Below are 22010 nucleotides of genomic sequence, written 5' to 3' on the forward strand. Positions count from 1 at the left end.
ATAAGGTGTAGCATGTTTATTATAGTCCATATACTGTCTATATATTATACAGACATTCAGTACTTTTGTCCATATAGTGTATACGGATAAAACATTGTGATCATCCACCATATGGGAAAAAGTACTGAACTATATACACATTATAGCATGAGGTGCATTGCATGGAAACCCACGCCGTGATGCTCCCGCTGGACAGTTGTTATGCTGATGTTAATACCAGAGGAGGTTTGGGGCTCTGCAGTTATTGAGTTACCAGAGCATTGTGAACTTTTACGCATTATGGACTTCACAGCATTCAACGACTCCAATCTGTAACTGGTGACACCTCAATTAGATTAAGAAGTGTGAGCAAAACATTTTGCCCATATTGTGTACAAACAGTGCAAATTACAAACAGGGTGTAGCTGAGAATGATGGGATGCCATTTATCTTCCAAGTGACTGGTCAAAAAGTACAGACATATAACCGCTGAACTGATGGTGCCACTAGTAAAAACCTTAGAGGATACTCATAGTGATTTTAATTCATTTTAAGAAGTGCGCCAATACCAAAACCAAATATGATGATATCCAATAGTTTTCAGTATTTCTCTTAAAACCATGTCACTAAAACAAAAATGTCATTAACAGGATGAACTGTCATAACATGAATGTCTTTGTTTGAAATGGCCAAGTTTCATTAGCAATGACTGCATTGCATTGTATGTTTTTTGGATGAACTACTGTAAAAATATAGAAGTAAAGAGAAAAATAGGGACAAATAACCCTATTGCGTTACTTAGGAGAAAACAAAATGAAAAGGAATGTCAGAGTGGGCCTACTATACCTTCCTATAGAGTTATTCTATAAGCTAAAAATAATTGAACCATAATAATGTTGTTTTATGCTCTCCGCAGGTGTCATTACACACTTCAGCAGAGTGGTTTCAGAGGAAAAGAAATCTGCACATGCATTCGCAATAATGCTTTTGTATCTGATGCTTTGTGCATACATTTATTTCTTTATTATGTGAAGAAAAGGCTAGTGAATAAATGTTTTTTGTTCCCATTGTCTTCTTTTGGGATTAAGTAGTTTATATTTCATCCACCCCTCTTTTCCCCTCTTTTTTCTCCTCCATCTCACCTCATTTTTTCATTATTCCCACCCTTCCTTCTGTTTCTGTGTGTGTCCCCCTATCTGGTCTTCATTGCTATCCTCTTTCTATTTCTCCACTGAGTTTCACCTCTCTCTGAGGCTTTGCTATGTAATTAATTCTTAATTAGAACACTTGTTTATCTTTGTTGCTTAAAGATGCGCTCATGTGTGTATGTGTGCATGTGCAGACCTCTTAGCAGAGCAGTTATGCTAAGTGGCTTCTTAATTTGCCTCCTCTTATTGGTTCCCTGTAAGAGGAAGTTAGTAAGTGGGAAGAAGACACTGAAAAGTCAATAATCTTTTGATGAAATCTCGCACACACCACCACCACATTGTTTTCAAACTCAGTTTTACTATTTTCATGGTGTATGTGTTTATTAACAGCTGCCTTTTCATGCCTATTTCCCAATTCCAGTCCTCTACACATTATATATAGCTTTTTGTCTGTTTATACTAATATCAACACACAGTAAAATCAATCGAGTAGAGACAAATTAAGATTTGATCCCTTCTATAGTTCTACTGAACAGTCCCTGATTTTATATTAGTTTTGTTTTAATGGAGACATACAGAAAATCGACCGAAAATCCAGGAGAAACATATTACATGCACTTTACATAAAATGTATACGTTGATTTGCATGTCACTGTGTGAAACAAGTATTTGATCCCCTAAAATATGACTTAATACTTGGTGAAGAAAACGTTGTTGATAAACACAGCAGTGAGGTATTTTCTCATAGTTTTGCACACATCTCGGGAGGGATTTTGGTCCATTTCTCTTTACAGAAACTCTTGAAATTCATTAGGTTTCACGGCTGCTACTTAGTAACTTGAAGCTTCGGCTCCCTCTACAGATTGTCTATAGGATTGAGGTCTGGAAATTGACATGGCCATTCCATTACCTTAATGTGCTTCTTCTTTAGCCATTCCTTTGTTGTCTTGGCGGTATGTTTTGGACCATTGCATGGTGGACGACCCATCTTCAATGTAGTGCTTAGGGAATGAGGTTCTTATCCAAGATTTTATATCACGGTGAAGTTGTACTGTACCCTTAGCAAAAAAAAAAAAAAAAAAATCCCCAAAGGATAATGTGTCCAGCTCCACTTGACTGTGCGGATGGTGTTCTTTGGGTCATACTCAGGATTTCTTTTCCTCTAAACACGATGGGTTGAGTTAATGCCAAACAGCTCAATTTTGGTTTCATCTTACCACTGCACTTTCTCCCAAGCCTTCTCTGAATTATTTAGGTCCTCACTGGCAAACATAAGACAGGCCTGTACATGTGCTTTCTTGAACAGGGGGACTGTTCAAGAAAGCACATGAGTTGGTGAGTGTGTTACCAATTGTGTGCTTGGTGACTGTGGCTAACCTGCCTTCAGATCATTTACAAGCTCCTCTAGTAGTTTCGGGTTGACCCACCACCTTTGTCATGTTCATCTTCACACATCATGAGACGAGATTATGCATGGAGCTCCAGGCCATCGGCAACTGTTGGTCATTTTATAATTCTTCGATTTCCAAATAACCACATCAACAGTTCTTACCAAGCTTCTTGCTGACAGTGTTGTAACCCATTCCAGCATTGTACAGGTGTACAATCTAATCTCTAAAGTCTTTTGACATCTCTTTGGTTCGTGGAGTTGAGATACATTTTTTTTAAGAAAACTCTACTAATGGATAATTTAAATAAAATAAAGCTAATTTAAGAGATAAGGACAGATAGATTCCCTCATTTTCATAAAATAATTTAATAGGATTTGAAAATAGATATTTTAACTAATTAACACACATATTCATGTTCTTAATCTCTTGTGCTGCTGTCTCTCAAGGGTGCAGAAAATCTAGCAAATCTTCATCGCCAAACCCCAACACACCCTCACAAACTTGTCTTCAGTCACAGTATTTGCTTGTTAGCAGCCTTCAAACTCCCAATTAATCAACACATATGACACATTTTATGTGCATGTGTGAATGTGTATGTATTTGGGTCACTGAGAACTTGCGTGTCCTGGGCTGCAGGTTCATTTCCATACCGAGCGGCTGTGGTTCAGTCCAATCAGTCAACAAGAAAAGCAGGAAGAGGGAGGTTGGGGGGACGGTATGGACATATGTGTGTGGGCGGTTTTGGTGTGTTTAAAGAGAGAAAAATAAGCAAGTTAAGAAATGACAAAAACTATAAGGCTTGAGGAGGGCCCACCATTACTTTCTTACAAAATGTAAAAAGAAAAAGAAAGTAGATGCATGCAATGTCAATGAAACAAGCTTCGTGCAGACACTTTTGCTCCAGGCAGTATGTATTAAGAAGAAGAAGCATTTGCTCTTCTTTAAATTTTTTAGTTCGCAAGACATTCACTTGATATAATGCAGCTACAAGAGAAACCCTTTCCACGCATTGAATGTTTTTGCAGTTATGTTGCAGAAAATTCTTTATGATCCTAAGAATGATCTTTTCACAGACTTACAAAAAAGGTCACTGGTGATAGTCATACTAGCATTTTTGGACGAGGTTTGTGTGCCCATACACAGACTTTAATTCTTTTGATGAATTACGACATCTTCAACCCTAATGAGTATGTAAGCCGTTGTTTGTACATGCAGCATTTCATTTCACATGAATACTCAGTCGTGTCCTTTTTGTTCTGGTTAAGAACATGAAAGGGCTCACTAGTTCAAAGTAAGCTGCTGGGCCAAACAGGAGTCATTCAAGTTCAAAAGAAGAAGCAAGGAAAGCAAAAGAATAATTTCACTATAGTTTCATCAAGTATCCCCGTAACACTTTTGTATTTTTCCTTCCCTATGATGTATGTCACACATAATCTTAAGAGAGAGGAAAAAGTAGCATCATCCAGTGTAATCTGTGGATGGAATGAACACCTGGATGAAATCCACTGAAATTCACAAGGGTTGTGATATAATAATGAGCCTACTCCTGCTAGAGCAGGGAGAAAAATTGGAGTAGACATAAAGCTTTCAGTTTCTAACAAGATGTGATGATTTGACTTCTGCTTTCTGTTTTTTATGAACCAAATCAAAAGCTGAAGAACAACCTCCTTCATGCTCAGTTACGTATAATACCACCCGTGAGTTGCTCAGCCCAACCACATTATCCTAATGGGCCACTAAACCAGCTATACCAGAGCAATATGGGATGGGACGCTGTGCTCAAGTATACATGAGGAAATGTATACTTTTCCTCATGTGCCTAGCCAATTGTCAAAGTTATAATAAATTGGGAATGAAACAACTTTGCAGGAGAGAAAACAATAAAAAATGAGCTACATAAGAAATATCATTGCAATGGAGTAGTTATGTGGAATTAGCCTAGTTAGGTTTAAGCACAATGGATGGAAATGATGGATGCATTGGTAGGACTGCACAGACAGAGGAACAGAAGAAGAAAAAGTAGGAGGAGAGCTGTAAAATGGGTGGGGGAAAAAGGGTGAGAGAGTGGTGAGGTAGGGGGTTAAAGTGACAGACATAAACATGAAAGAGAATATGGGAAAATGGTTGAGGGTTTAAGTAATTGAAAGAAACAAAAAAGAAGTGGACAAAGAGAGAGAAGGAAAGGAGCAAAGAAGGATGTAGCATGAGAGGAAATTACACACACTAATGGCAAAAGCGGGCACCAGAAGGAGTGAAAGTGAGAGTGTTGTGGCGGGGAAAAGATGGAGAAAAAGAAGAGGGCCCAGCGGAGGTGCAGAGCACCATGTAAGAGTCCCTTGGAAGTTATGGGCAGTACAAGAGGAAGAGAAGAATGAGTGAGAGGCACAGGGAAAGAAAGATAGAGAGAGAGGAGATGAGAGCAGGGCAGTTCTAATGCAATTAGGGGTCTGGAAATTGAAAGTACAATTCTCTCTGGGATCTTTGCAAGAGTGGTGTGTGTGTGTGTGTGTGTGTGAGTGAGAGAGAGCGAGAGAGGTTGAATGGGCTGTTAGCTTTCATATCTACCAAATGTCTTCATCCCTCCTCCCTCCTGCTCTATCTCTTCATCTCTCCCTCTCTTCCTCTGACTCCTCAAAATCACTCTTTTATTTTACAGTCCCCTCCCTCCATTTAATTTCTTTCATTCCTTATCCCCCTCTTCTTTCCTGCTTCCACTCTCTCTGTCTCCATCCCTGGCTCCAACCATCTATTTCTGTACCTCTCTCTTTTCCTCTTCATCTCTCTCTCTGCATTTTCATTTCATTAATTTGTGAAGAGGAAACGAAAATGTCAGCTGCTTTTTACATTTATATTTTGTATCTCAGACATTAAGCTGATGCGCTCCTCCATAACAACCTATCCTAAGAGCCAGAGTTGTAGAGCTTTAAATCTCAAGATCACAAAAACTTAAACTTCAAATTTAAGGAGTATTATGTTTTATGTTATTAAAACACACCGAAATATAATAATTGTATGATATAATACTATTATTTTTATTGATTAGGCCTTTCTGAAAAAATAAACTGTACAGTACATAGAGACCTATATAGGGCTTTAAAAATTCTTAATGATAGTCAACTGTGAAAAGGAAGAAACTGGCAATCTTTCGGTTGATTTAATTATATTATCCTTCACAGTTAAAGACATAAACACAAACACCAGTGTCTCCATCTAATTACCTGGTCTAATTACCTGTGTGCATAATTACCACTGGCAAATATAAACACTATCCCCAAGAAGACTATTCGCCCCATTACCACTTGAGTCCTCCGCATAGGTGAACTCACGTTGGAGTAAGCGTTTTTGTAAGTGTTTGCCCATAGATTCAACCTTTGCTTACCATGCTTGCAGTGGGACATGAAGAAAGTAGTTTAGGTGTGTGCTAATTGCCCCAGAAACAGAATGATTGACTCTCAGATAGTCTCATAGGCTTGTTAGTATCCAATTAGTAGCTGCAATTAGTGTCAGGTTGGTGAGACAGTCTGACACTGGCCACAGAGGCGAATAGGTTAAGATTCAGCTTGATTCACCAGAGATAGGCATTATAAAACAGAGAACATGCAGTAATGAGTTACCAAGTACCTTGAATCTAATTGTCATAGCAGATTATCACCTGATGTTCTTGTTTAGGCTGGCCCAAAGATAATCTTTTATACAACTTGGTCTAAATAGTAAAAGAAATAAACATCTGTGCACCAAACAACAAATATCTTACTTAATGTACGTTGTTGACATTACATGTACGTTGTTTCTAAATACATTTCTCTAAACCAATTATATTGTAGTGGCACTTTGGGGGTCACTGGAATATGTTGTTATGCATAAGTGTTCATCACACTCTGATGCTAATAGTGCCTGTAATTGATTACTTTGTCCTATTGTCACAAATCGGGCTGCAGGGTCATGACAAAAGAGGAGATGCACACAAATATCAATTAAAAGGGACTATTTATTTTAAATGAAAGAAGCAAAGAGAAAATTTGAACTAATCACAGCGTGTGCAGTCAGTACAATCAGTGGCGTAAATGGGTGAAGAAATGATGTAAGCATTGTTGTTTGGTGCATCTGCTGTCTGCAGATGAGATCTGCTACACAAACAGTCCAAAAGGAAGGTAAAGTGGAGTGGGTCATCACACTGTACAATGAACATGTAGTTCGCAAACTTGCACATTTGTTGTTTATAAACAGCTGCTTTTATTCATCTCACCATATACAGTGATAGCATCAAGCTGAAAGATTAGCATGTGTTTCTGTGTCTTTATATGTGAGAAAAACAAATAAGTGCCACAGGCTGGTTTATTAAATGGAGGAAAAGAATATTACAGATCATCACCAATGAACCTTCAGTTCAATCAGTTTTTAACAGACTGTTGTTACGGTCTGTGATCCATAACCTGACACTATTTATTTGCTTATAAATCTAGTTTCCAAGCAGTTTAAGGTCAATACTTTACTGTTTATTATATAGTGTATTTAGAAATGTCTAGCATTGTTTTAATTATATATTAAGATGCTTATATTTTCCTTTTCTTTTTTTTTTTGCAAAATATTGTCTTTTCAGATCTGATCTTCACTAACTGAATGTGATTTGATGATTAGCAATGCCCGACCCATTACATAAACCCAAATTTGTCCTGTAAATAATAAAATAGGGACGTTAAGGCACAGAGATGAATAGCTTATATTCATGTTGTGCACAATGCCCGTTTTCTCATGTTTCAGCCGCTTTTAGGGAGAACAGAACTTCTGTGTACTTTTTAAATAATCATTTATACAGCAGCTTTCAACACACATTCCCACTCGGGAGCTACTTGATACAATCACAGCCTCATGCTATTATCCACCCACCAGCTGGGCATTTATTACCTTGAAGTTATCAATTCGACATGTTTCATCATGCAGTGTGTGGTTGAATCGGTCACACAAAGATCAGCAGTACCTTGAAGAATGCTTTATCCACCTATTCTCCTACACAAATTAAGATGTAAATAGGTAAAGGGTATAAAAAAAAAACGATGTGCCAACTAGTTCGCTTAAGGGCTGGGAACTTAATGAATTGTTGTATTGGATTAAAAAAAAAACAACAACAGGTGTTCAGAAAAGAAAATGAGGGGAAAAAGCTGTAGAATCCTGCTTCTTGTGACAGCACAGTCAACAAATCATCAAAAAACACATTTATTTCATGGTCACATTTCATTTTAAAATGACTGTTAGCTGTGTCTTTCATCAAATCCCCAAACAAGTTAAGCATCCTATCCAGCAGTCTTGACTTCCTATCATAGGTAGTTGTAATTGCATCAAAATTCATGTTCGTGAAATGTTTCTGATTTAAATTTAATCAAATTTTATAATTTCTAAATCTTTCAGACAAAGTAGTAATCTTCTTGTTATTCTTTTGTATTATCTTGTGTTTCATATGTCTCTAATTCAAGCCTACAAGCGCTGTCAGTTTTATCGGGGGTTTCACTGTTGCTGTATTATTCTAAACATCCTAAAATAACTCCCAATGAAAGAGTAGAAATCTGGCTCATGCTCAGTTACTAATGATTAGCCTGACGTCTTACAGATCACAAGAAACATTTCAGCGTTTGGCCAGAGCTTGCCCTAGAGTAATTACTCTGTCTAACAAATAGATTTGATTTGCCATTGCACCCATATGCACACACAGTTGCGCACACATACTTATACACATGTACAGAAAAGTGGCACAGACACACACTTGAACATGCACATGTACACACACACACACACACACACACACACAACTGTGTTGCCGTCAAATAAATGTGGCGGCACTCCTCGGGCCTAATAGTCTGGCTGTAATTAACATTGTCATAGTGATAATAGCCATTTATCCCTGATGCGCACACACACACACAGACACACACAGTCCAAACCTCTATCTTGTCTAGGCAGTTCGCCCAGCTGTCATCTCCCTCATCTGTTTTTCTCCCTCCCACCTTTCCTCCCCCTTCCCAACAGTATTTAGACCCCATGATCTTTCTTTTCCTGTTTTCACATTTCCTTTTTTCTGAGCTATTCTCTTACATTCTCCCCTTCTTCCAATTTCCTCTTACACATGTGCACTGTGCTTTTGCTTTTTCTTTTCACTCATCCCATCAACTATCTTACTTCACACAATTCTTCATTTCACATGTTTTATTGTCTTTTATTACCTTAACACAGTCTAACCAAATTACTTATGGATTTATGTTCATGCTGAAGTATAATATAGTCAGTTTACTTGCATGCTATTTTATTTTGGAAGTTACTCAAACTCATGCTTCCCATTTTGTTTTGCTCCCTGATTTCATTGGTTTTCCAGCCAGTTTGCTCACCACCTGTTACTTATTATCTGATCAGTTTTCCCAAAATACAATATATACTTCCTGCTGTTCCAGCTTTGGTTGCCAGGTTGTTAATGCTCTGCTTTGTAGTCAACCATTCTTCATTGGTTTAAAGTCTTTTTGTTTTTTTTCCCCATATATGTGTGTGGTTCTTACACCTATAAAGAAAGCTATATACTTCTATACTTCTGGAACTGAGTTTAAATTTAAAAAAACAATGTGATATATGAGGAAGACCGTATTACCTCTTGGGGGAAGCCATAGTTTTAAAGAAAAGAAATGATAGCATTACATCCTGTTTGTTTACCTTTCAAATGCTTTAGCTTTCAGCTGTAAAAGGGTGAGGAATATTGTTGTCACCCTGTTGGAAGGGTGAGCTGGGAGGTGATTTGGACACCCAGACGACATATGATTTATGTTAGATGCATCTACTAAAAAATCTGGGATGTGTTTGAATTTCAGTGGTCACGTTTTCTGAAAATCTTGGAAATGCAATAACTGGAGAACAATGTGATGCAAGGATCTAGACATTCAGAACTTCTACTAAAAATCTTGGATGTGTTTGAATCTCATTAACCATAAGGTCTAGGCTAGAGGTCAAGGTTTACTGAAAATCTTGTTAATCCAATAACTCAAGAAAGAAGTCTCCTAGGATTTTGAATTGCTGCAATGACATTTTGGCAAAGTGGACTGGCCTCTTTGAATTAAGCTGATATAGATATATAGATACATAGATAGGTGTGTGTGTGTGCGTGTGTTAAACTATATATGTATATTGTAACTGATTTGAATTAGTCGAATTAGTGTGAAAATAAAAAAAAGTAGAAATATCCTTAGTATATAATTAAATGTGAGTAAAGAATATTAATATTATCCACGTGTGAAAATTAATTTAAGTAGTTACATGTTAAATACCCCGTAAAGCAATACATACACAGACATGAAAACAAATAGAAATGAGCAAAAAGACATGCACATGCACATGCACGCGCGCGCGCACACACACACACACACACACACACACACACAATGTCATACCGTTGATGTGTTTAATGGGTCTGTAGTAAATTGCAGCTAAGTGCCTTCCACAAATTTTCCTTCAGCAGCTGAGCCTTGACACAGTGCATGTGTGTAAGCTCATATTGTCATGCTGAAAATACTTGGCTGGTGGCAGGAATGATGTAATAAAGTGGAACAATATTAATGTGTATATATATATATATATATATATATATATATACACAGTGGGGCAAAAAAGTATTTAGTCAGCCACCGATTGTGCAAGTTCCCCCACTTAAAATGATGACAGAGGTCAGTAATTTGCACCAGAGGTACACTTCAACTGTGAGAGACAGAATGTGAAAAAAAAATCCATGAATTCACATGGTAGGATTTGTAAAGAATTTATTCGTAAATCAGGGTGGAAAATAAGTATTTGGTCACCTCAAACAAGGAAAATCCCTGGCTCTCACAGACCTGTAACGTCTTCTGTAAGAAGCTTTTCTGTCCCCCACTCGTTACCTGTATGAATGGCACCTGTTTGACCTCATCATCTGTATAAAAGACACTTGTCCACAGCCTCAACCAGTCAGACTCCAAACTCCGCCATGGCCAAGACCAAAGAGCTTTCGAAGGACACCAGGAAAAGAATTGTAGACCTGCACCAGACTGGGAAGAGTGAATCTACAATAGGCAAGCAGCTTGGTGTGAAAAAAATCAACTGTGGGAGCAATCATCAGAAAATGGAAGACATACAAGACCACTGATAATCTCCCTTGATCTGGGGCTCCACGCAAGATCTCATCCCGTGGGGTCAAAATGATCATGAGAACGGTGAGCAAAGATCCCAGAACCACACGGGGGGACCTGGTGAATGACCTGCAGAGAGCTGGGACCAAAGTAACAAAGGTCACCATCAGTAACACACTACAACGGCAGGGAATCAAATCCCGCAGTGCCAGACGTGTTCCGCTGCTGAAGCCAGTGCATGTCCAGGCCCGTCTGAAGTTTGCCAGAGAGCACATGGATGATACAGCAGAGGACTGGGAGAATGTCATGTGGTCAGATGAAACCAAAGTAGAACTTTTTGGTATAAACTCAACTCGTCGTGTTTGGAGGAAGAAGAATACTGAGTTGCATCCCAAGAACACCATACCTACTGTGAAGCATGGGGGTGGAAACATCATGCTATGGGGCTGTTTTTCTGCCAAGGGGACAGGACGACTGATCCGTGTTAAGGACAGAATGAATGGGGCCAAGTATCGTGAGATTTTGAGCCAAAACCTCCTTCCATCAGTGAGAACTTTGAAGATGAAACGAGGCTGGGTCTTCCAACATGACAATGATCCAAAACACACCGCCCGGGCAACAAAGGAGTGGCTCCGTAAGAAGCATTTGAAAGTCCTGGAGTGGCCTAGCCAGTCTCCAGACCTCAACCCCATAGAAAATCTGTGGTGGGAGTTGAAAGTCCGTGTTGCTCGGCGACAGCCCCAAAACATCACTGCTCTTGAGAAGATCTGCATGGAGGAATGGGCCAAAATACCAGCTACTGTGTGTGCAAACCTGATAAAGACCTATAGTAAACGTTTGACCTCTGTTATTGCCAACAAAGGTTATGTTACAAAGTATTGAGTTGTATTTTTGTTATTGACCAAATACTTATTTTCCACCCTGATTTACGAATAAATTCTTTACAAATCCTACCATGTGAATTCATGGATTTTTTTTTCACATTCTGTCTCTCACAGTTGAAGTGTACCTCTGGTGCAAATTACTGACCTCTGTCATCATTTTAAGTGGGGGAACTTGCACAATCGGTGGCTGACTAAATACTTTTTTGCCCCACTGTATATATATATATATATATGTACGTATATAGTATAGGTAGATTTGTAGACACCTTGTCAAACACCGAGCACAGATGTCAAATACCTTGTCATTTATATATATGTATATATACATATATATGTGTGTGTGTGTATGTACAAACTATAAATGTTTCTAGAAAGAGTATATAAACCAAATTCCAGTGCAGCAAAACAACTTCAAAGAACCTCAATTAATGTACAAACCCTGTCTTGACAATGGCATTGGAGCAGAAATATGTTAAACACTAGATTTGCACACATGCACGCCTTTAATGACTTTAATGATTAATTAACGCTGTATATGTGTATATGTATTAAACATTGTACAGGGTTGCATGACCTAAAATTTGTTTTACTAGCCTTCTGCTGTGGGATTTTGGTGTAGATGCACACATGCATGCAATATAAGCTTTCTGCCTTTCGGCCTTCTGAACTCTGGATGCACAAATATGTACAATAGCAAAAAAAAAAATCTTTTCAGTCTTTCTCTGTTTTCTTTTGTACCACACGTTTTTATATCACAGCAAATATCAAGATGAACAGCGTGGGACTTTTACAGTGACAAATAACAACTGAACATTGATCATGATGGCCTTTGATGATTAAGTGCAACTTCATTGCTCTGACTAAACCAACGCAATTGTTTCTCTGTTGTATTTGTGCAAATACATACACGGAGGAATGAAATTCAATGATTGTATAATGATTGCATAATGACATGGGAATAGGGTCTGGATCAAATAACATTTGTTAATGGGGATATTGAGTACATTCCTGATTAAAACGCCAATTATTCCATTAACTATTCGTCCTTTTAACTAAATGACTCATATGTCAATAAATGGGATGCCTTTAATGCATTTTTGGGCCATTTGGTTGTTTGCTTTTAGCAAAGCACATGCTTGGTTTGGCCCAAATGTGTCAATATGTGCCTAGCTTTGTAAGTGTGTGCCATGTATTTAATATAGCCAAAGGGCTATAGGCTGATTAAATGACTGCTTTGAATTTAAAACAGTGTCCTGTTGCTTTGGGTATAGAAGAAATTCTATCATGTCTTAGTGTGTTAACATCATTCAGTTTAATGTATTCAAACTCAGAAAGTCATGGATGGCTAGCCCTCATTTGCAATCATGTGACATGATTTTGTTTTTTCATTTTTACAGGTAAAGACACCAAACACAGTCTGTTTTCTTTATAATGATAAAATCGTTCCTTCAAAATAAAAGAACAAGTAGACTTGCTGCAGAACCCTTTCTTACTCTTCTTACTCTAGTAAGATGGACTGTAGTATATGATGCATTTATTTCCCAAAAACAGAAATTTAAATTCTTTAAGGGCAGTAGCAGAAGGAACGGGGTGGGTGAGGGTGGGGGTGGCTGGGACTTATGCCACAGGGTTTGCAAGACTGTGGTTAGAGGTCAAAAAAAGTGCAAACGGATGACAAGAGTTGTATATGTTCCAAAAATGTCCCCCAAATAAGAAACTTGACAATTTAAGAAATGAAGAGAATAGTAGATAGGGTAGATATGTTCTCATTTATATGTGTGTTTTTAAGCATGTGTTAATATCTTTGTGTTAATTGTTTGTCTGTATTTTTATTTTGATGGAAAGAAATTCTGGCATTTTATGTGAGAGTGTGTGTAAAAAAGAGAGAGACGGAAAGAGAGTGGGTGAAGATCAGCAGAGGAGAAGTAAGGAGAGTCAGAAAGAGAAATGCTTACAAACCCATATTGTAAGATGGAATTGAATTTATACAGAAGAGCAAAATGCTCACATTTTTTACTGTGTCAACTATTTTGCTCTTTGTGTGTGTGTGTTTTACTGATGGGTGGTCTCGCTCTAGTTGCTTCACTTGAAGTTGCACATTCTCACACGCATGCATGCATGGCTAAACTTTGCTGAGGAGGGAGGCCGTTCCCTAGACTTTATTTTTTCTCTGTAACATGCACATACAAACATATTTGTCAGTGCATAGGTTTAAGTGCACACACACACACACACACACACACACACACACACACACACACACACACACAGTCTCTTGCTCCCTCTTGCCAAATATGTGTATATATGTGTACATGAGTGAGACTCTTATGCATAAACAGACACACATACCCATGCACAGGTGTTGTCAGGAACCTACATGAACTCACACAAAAACACATTCATTCATACATACAAATACTTGACACATTTACCACCCATACACACACTTGCTCTGAGCTTATCTCAGTGCAGTGTGCAGCGGCTTTTGAAGGCAGTAGGGGAGCCAGTTGTTGACGAGCCACTTAATAATTCCCATGGACAGGCATGAAATTCTTTCCTTTTCTTTCTCTTGCTCTAATATTCCTCTTCCTGTTATGTTTTATCTGCTAATTTTCACATTCTCTATTTTCTGAAAATTTGTTCTCATTCATTAATTTTTCTGTTTTCTCTATTTTTGCATCTTTTTACTTTTTGTTCTGACAAAATTTCTTTCGAAAAATGTATGGACTATATTTTTTGTTGTAAAAAACACATTGTCCATCAGTGCTGTTTCATATTGCAGATTGCATAATGACCAGGTGAGGGTTTTTTTTTTTTTCTGTTTGAGGTCTTTCTTCCCCATACACGCTCTGAAACAATTCCTTCAATCTCTTTCTGTTTCTGGAGAGAGGAAATCCAATGAGTAAGGCTCTTTTCTTTGCTGACACATTGTTAAGTTTAGTTTGAGTATATGTAATGGTAACTATATATGTTATGACATGCTCCTTATACTCTCCAAAAGAATGAAAAGCTTTAGCCTCATCCTGCCAGTTCTATTTCTTTCAATAGCTTTCATACAGACCAGGAGAAATTTCACAAACCCTTATCACTCCAGTCAGTTTGAGACACTAATAGCAGATGCAGCAGATGCAGCAATAGTTCCCATGTCATAAAAACACATATTCATGAATAGAACAAAGACTATAAGATATTTGCATAATGCAGACCTAGCTTGGCTCGCCCTCAAACAAAGAATGAGTATTCTCACTTAACTCATAATTGCTGTTTCTGCTAAGCTAAAAATACAGGTGAAAATTCAAACACCTCCACGTACAGTGGAACTGAAGACCCGGTGGATTTGTTTCATTTATGATGGCAATAGGAAAATCCTTACAATTAGCATATTGCACAGCCAGTGAGACTAAAATTAGCATGAGATTTAATTGTATAGATACAGGCCAGAGGTTTGTCAAAATGTTAATGCTCAGGAAAAATTAAACTCAGGTCAGTTTGATACTGTATGTAACAAAGTATTAAATCATTTCAAAAATCTTGAAATTTGAAAGTCTCTAGTAAAATATAGTTAAATAAAAAGTAAAGCACTTTTCTTTCTCTGAAATTACATAATGCTTTATAAGGTATTAACTACCTAAAATACCCATTAAAATGTCTGTTTGGAAAGACTGGGCGTCAGCTATAGTTCTGACCAACTTGTGCCAGATTTCCCGTGACTTCTTATTTCCCAAGATGTCAACTTCTTAACTATCCTAGTAAGGTAAACTTTAAAAACATCAAATAGTTTTGCAGGATAATGTGAATAACTGGCTTTATTTCTATACAATAGCTGGATATTCGTCTTGCACACCCTAGAAGATGCATGCACACATAATTGTGACTGTGCCAAATCAAATAACTGTATCATAGCCTTGCTCTAAGTTTAACTGTTTCATCATCATTCAAATGTTGGCAAGTCCCGTTTTTGTGCCTATAGTATAAAAAGCAGAGATATAAACGTAGTATTTATGGCACTACTGTGGCGAGTGCCTCAGGATACTGCACACATTTTATCATACATATATAGACATACAGAAAAACAGACACATTATCTACTGTTCTGGTTATTTTATAAAGACAATCTGCTGCTTCTTCCACCTCAGGGCAGATAAAGAATATTATTGCTGGTTACCTGTGCGTAAACAGTGTTTTTATTAAATGGGATTGTGTGTGGATCAGAAGTTCTATTTGTGTGTGTGTGTGTTTGTGACATCTCATTCTACTTATTTAGTTGCACTTATTTTCGATACAGTACACAGAATTTGCCTCTGAGCTTGAAACTGTTTCTGGGTAATGTTGTTCCTTTATAGTGAATAAAATGGCCTAAACTAAAGCTAAAACTTCTTCATCTTCTCTGCTGGCATCGTGTATATTGAGCTTAATTCCACGTCAAATTACAGACACATATACATACTTCCCATCCAGACACAGGGGCACAGAACAGTACTCTGTAATCAGGCTTGTATGTGTGTGTGTGTGTGTGTGTTGGCGGTGATAAATGCCCCCTTGGAAACTCAATGCCAAATAATCAAGATTGACACTGGCACACAGTGTTCTGAGGTGTGCATGTATGCTGGTTTGTTTGTACTATTTTTGTTCAAAGGATTTAATCAAATGTAATCAAGCTGATTACAATAATCACAAGGTTTATAATCACCTTTTCCCCTCTCTCTCTCTTCCTTTAAAAACTCTCCATCGTCTCCACACAGTGGTTCTTCCTCTTTCTCATCCTGCATCTTTCACCATAATCAGTAAAGTCTTACTTTTCATGTACTTTGAGTATTGCATGTCAAAGTTTGGGTGGGAGTTTAGTCTGAAGCTCTGATAATGCCTGGTAGCTTATTATTAACACTGGCATAAATTTCAGGTTTCCCCAGCATATCATCTCAGTTGTCTAATTGAAAGACAGTGCTGTGCTGGGTCTTATACTGTATATTAAAAGTAAATAAAAATAATATGGAAACACATGCACACATGTTAAATCCACACAGAAAGCCCCAGAGTCGAACCTTGGAGCTTCTTGCTGAGGGCAGTGCTAGCTCTTTCATCTCAAGTTTCAACAAAAGAAATTTGAGAAAAATGACATTTGACTTAATTTAAAATGTCGAATGATTTAATATATATATAAATATAGATAAATATATATATCTAAATAATATACTGTTTTGAGTTTTATTCCTGTATGTACCAACCACCAACTATTTCGAGCGACATGAACTTCAGGGCTCATGAAATTTTTTTCCTTCCCTCTACAGGACACAGAGATTGTGAATACAGCCATTCTAACTGGTCGACATGTTGCAGTGCCAATCAAAGTGGTTACTGTGGAAAGCGATGGGCAGGTGAGGGAGGTGGACGACTCCATCACCTGCAGCTCAACAGATGTGGATGTGGTTAAGGTAAGCATTCAAAATAAGCACAGTGAAATGCTCATGTGTAAATTATAGAAATAGTTTGATGTAATAAACTTTACAAAAGGTGACAACCTAAAATACCAAAGCATTTTAAGACACAAGGAACCAAGAATTTGTGTATTTGCGTGATATGGAATTGAACAAACACACATCTTGCTGCGTAAACTCTAGTTTACCCATATACTCATATAAAACAGATAATAAACTAGGAAAAAATCAAACTGTGAGGAGATAGATCTCTTTGCATAAATTATCTCCAATCTATCTTCAATTATGACTATAATCCAAAGTCTTTGAGGACTCGCGTTGTTCTTTTATAAAAGAGCACTACTGTGTTCAGGCTTTACTTTCTTAAATCTTGTTTGATTGAATGGCAGTGATCAGATGCTGATATGGGATTCTTGTGCTTATCTGCCCAAAATATTTTTTTGGGTTTAAAGGACAGTTTAATCATAAAAGGGAGCCAGCTAAACAGATATGAGTTTCCTAGTTAAGCTGCAATTACTAAGCTATGGTTACACGTAAGCCGTATCGCAGGGATAAATGGTTTCGTATGGGTTTCCATTTTTTCACCTTCCAGACATCAGGAAAAAGGGTTTGCTTGCAGGTCGCATACATATAAGTATTCCAGACCTTCACATCTGTTGATTAAAAATTGCCAGGCGGAACATTTTTATAAATAAGGTTTCCCTTCAGATTTGGTGTTATTTACCAAAGCACAATGTAAAAAAAAAAGAAAGAAAAAACAAACACACCCATAGTTACTTGTTGGAATATTTCTTCTTTGCTGTTTCTGCATTGCTTCGATCTGAACTGTCCTACTTTCAATGGAATAATTAGATTTTTTTAAACCACTCATTGAATATAATGCATTAGAATCCCAATACTTTATTGATCCCTAAGGAAATTATGATGCATCTTGTATAATTACATGTCTATCTTTTGTATGTGCACAAGGATTAAAAAAAATGCCCTGACTCATTGAGGATATAGCATAAGGATATCTTGAACACATGTAACACAGTATGACTAACACCCAATTCACTTACTGCTTTAGTTGCCAATATTCATAAGGCAACTAAAACTTTGATTAAATTACTATAATTTTCTTTAAAGAAATTTAGGCGGTTCTATAAGCACAAAAACCTTTTTTTTTATTATATAGATTTTGTATTCAATTTCAATTAAGTTCAGTTTTATTCATATAGCACCAAGTCACAACAACAGTGACCTTGGGTGGCTTTATATTGTAAGGTAAAGACCCTACAGTTTCTGTCACACGTATCATGCTTTTTCTTGACTCTGTAATAATTTAATACTTTCTGAGTAATGCCTTCCACAACAGGGTACAGATAATCTGGAGCAGCTGTTAGAAAGATAGTATGACCGGTGTCTGTCTATGGCAATCTTAAGCTGAATCACGTTCCGTTATACTTGGAATTGAACCTGGGATGGAAGAGCCAGCTTAAGCCTTAAGTGGCTTTTCCATACAAGCTGGATACACAACCACCACACTAATTAATAAACAAGTATTTCCTTTACAAAAACAAGCCAGTACAAGGGAATAAGGATTGATTCCTCTGGCACTACACTCCCTGTGCCCTCGGGGTCTAAAATGAAACACATCCTCGCTGTGACAGTTTCAATATGAAGCCAATTTCCTGGTACAAGCCGACAGGAGTGGTGCTGTTTAACTACAATCAATAACAACACAGGGAAAATGGAAAGTACTCATTCAAATAGATGTAATGTTAGTGTTTTGCTTTATGTGTGTGGTGGGTAGGTATACCACATCTAGATGTTTACAGACAACCGTATAGTACAAGCACAAATAAATATTTAAACAGCTATTACTGAGAAAGAAACACAGCTCCGTGTTTAAAAACAACAGACTGCTGTCCTACCTTGGTGTAGTTTCAGCTGGGGTCAAAGGGTTATCACTACAGGTTGACCACAGAAGGTCAAGCTTCAAGGTCAAAATTAGTTTAATAATACTGTAAGTAACCATTTTACAAGGTCTTATTACAGGACTTACTAGGACCAGCTAAGTCATAAGCCAGCATCTAACCACACATGAAAACACAATATTTCGTTTTTATACTCCTACTTTTGTGTGAATAACACTATCTACCTAACAGCAGGTAGGGACTGTTACCTTTGAACAGAACTGTGTTAGTTGTTTGTGTTTCATGTAAACAAACAGCAAACCAGAGGCTCATCTGTCCCACTGTCAGAGAGAAATAAAGAATGTTTCAGAAAATGTTGATCGTCAAGGCATTTCTCACCCACATTCAATGGAACCTTCAAAATTAGACAGTTTTCTCTATCATTTATGATTTATCTTGAAATAAAGCCGATGGCCATGGCAGCTTTTGAAATGGGGCACAGTGCATTAGCAATTGAAGCAATGCTCGTCATAGCACTCTGGGAGTTGCCGCACACATACTGTATGATACACACTTCTGGTGAAGCTTTTAAAATTCTTTTATAGGTTTGAAGCTTCTGCAGTAATAAATGTCAGTGTAGCACTACATCAAATTTCTCCACTTTAACTTTATTCTTGATTAAGAAGAATAAAGTATAAATTCTTAAGGGAGAAAATGTTTCTGTGGTTGTTGTTTTTTTTGTCTTAGTTGGAGGCAATAAGCTCAGAAAGATTAGATTTCCATTTGGTTTTACATCAGATTCTATTAACTTACCTTTTTGTGTAATTACTTATTGTAGATAAATGTTTGCAGGGGGAATTGCACAGCACCCTTTACTGATTACCTGAATATATGGAAATGAATGTATGGGAATTACTTGGTGAACATATTCCTGGCTGCAGTGTAATGCTGTTTCCTTGAATTTAATGCATTTATCTTTAATAACAATAATAAAAAAAAACTGTGATGTACTACCTCAATAGTTTCCCTCCTCTTCAACCCTCCTTTTCCTTTCCTGCATTCTCTTTCAGTGTAAACTATCTTGTTAAGGTATCTTCAGATGCCGTCACTTGTGATGTGTGTACGTGTATGAGCTGCTGTTGTTGATACAGCAGTATCTGTAGGTCGGTGGTGTCAAAGCTAGTAGGGGACAAATAGGGGACAAGCGCACGCATACACACAAATTAGTACCATTATCCTGACCTCACGCAAAACAAGGAGGGGAAAGGAGGAAAGATGGGATGAAGAGTGGTGAGAAGATGACAAATGGATCAATGAGGAGAGGAGAGGAGAGTAGAGAAGGAACATGAATGTAGAGACCGCACAAAAGGAAAGATTTTAGTAATGCAGAGGAAAGGAGAGAAGAAAATGATAGCAATGAGTGGAAAAAGAAAGAGGTTTACTGATTTAAAACTTAAAAATGCAGAAATATTTATATCCATAAGAACAACTGACTGCTAAATCAGGATCTGCCAGTTATGTAAGCCAACTAAAAGCTCTAAAACCTGTTCTTTATATGATTAAAGCTTACACTATTTCCAGAGATAACATCATGGTGACAGACTAACTTAAAATGAATTTGTTACACTTACATGTTTTGTCTTAGAAAGGATACTAGAATAAAGTAGCCTGTAAGAAAATAAAAGCAAGACACATCCTAATTGTGCATTTAGTACAAGTAGAGAGACAGAAGCAGAAGAAAACTATCAGACTTCCTTCCTGTATCCTTCCTATACTTCTCCTTGTTTTATATTCAGGTGCAGTGATAGCATTTAAGCTCACCTCCTTAAAAATTGTCCTTCACTCTCTATTTTGAATTTGATGTGCACATCCATTGACAAGAATAGCTTTATGACCTTCAGAAAACAGTATCTGATTGATGCCTGGTTTCTCTAAACTGTAATGAAGGACTTCAACTACAGGTTCCACTATACATAAAAAACAGTAACACTTCATGTTTTCCCAGGCTTTACCATAGTGAGGTAATAAAATAAGAAACAATAAGCCAGAGTGCAAAAGAAGACCAAAGTTGCAGATAAACATTAGGCAGTTTGTGGAACAATTTTATATCGAGGTATTAAGTGTCAGAAACCTCAGAACTACCTACTAACTGCAATGTGATGTGATCTACGATCTAAGAGTGAATCTGAAATGACCACTTTTTTGTTTCAAATGTCATATGCAGAAACAGTGTGTCAGAAATCTTTTAATGGCCTAGCAAAACTGTACATACAGCACTCTTCCACAGGCTGATGAATACATATATATATATATATATATATATATATATATATATATATATATATATGTGTATATATATATATATATATATATATATATATATATATATATATATGTGTGTGTATATATATATATATATATATATATATATATATATATATATATATATATGTGTGTGTATATATATATATATATATATGTGTGTGTATATATATATATATATATATGTGTGTGTATATATATATATATGTATATATATATGTGTGTATATATATATATATGTATATATATATATATATGTATATATATATATGTGTGCACACGTGTGGGATCACGCAGATACGTGTCAAAGTGTCCAGCTGGTTCATTAAACAGCACACAGATCAATTCTTAATTTGCTTTGTATTCATACTAATACATGCACCAACACACACACCCTAAATCTCCCTAAAACATGCGTGCAGATATACGCACAAACACTCACACACAAGCACACACTCACTTCAGAGATTTGTCTTCAATCTCCACACGAACAAAATATTGTTCAAACCCACTGAGATTCTTTCTGTGTGGACTGTTTGTGTTTTTTCCCCTTATTTATGTATTTTTGTTTTGTTTTTTATGCAACATGCATATTCGTTCCTCAAATTATAATGTCATATTAAAGGCACATAGGTTGTTGGTGCCTTGGAGCACTGTTCACGTTAATAGTTGATCAAATTAAACCTGTACACTGAAAAATGACGCTTTAGTCACTGCAGGCATGGCCGGTGTTCTAGATTAACTGGTGTTTGATTGATTTGTGATGGTGAAAACAACGTGTTGTAGGAGTAGCTTTGCAGAAGTTGCTACTGACAGAT

General features: G+C 37.0%; 1 protein-coding gene across 1 annotated transcript in view; it reads left to right on the forward strand.

Annotated features, from left to right (window-relative positions):
* si:dkey-215k6.1 (transmembrane protein 132C) overlaps positions 1-22010 on the forward strand; it is a 257482-nt gene that overhangs the window by 195798 nt on the left and 39674 nt on the right. Inside the window, exon 6 of the mRNA XM_006790028.3 lies at positions 16826-16969. Within this exon, the coding sequence (XP_006790091.1) occupies positions 16826-16969 (144 nt within the window). The remainder of the gene's footprint in view (positions 1-16825; positions 16970-22010) is intronic.

This window comes from Neolamprologus brichardi, chromosome 12 (assembly GCF_056152115.1).
Source record: "Neolamprologus brichardi isolate AB-2024 chromosome 12, ASM5615211v1, whole genome shotgun sequence".
NCBI lineage: Eukaryota > Metazoa > Chordata > Actinopteri > Cichliformes > Cichlidae > Neolamprologus > Neolamprologus brichardi.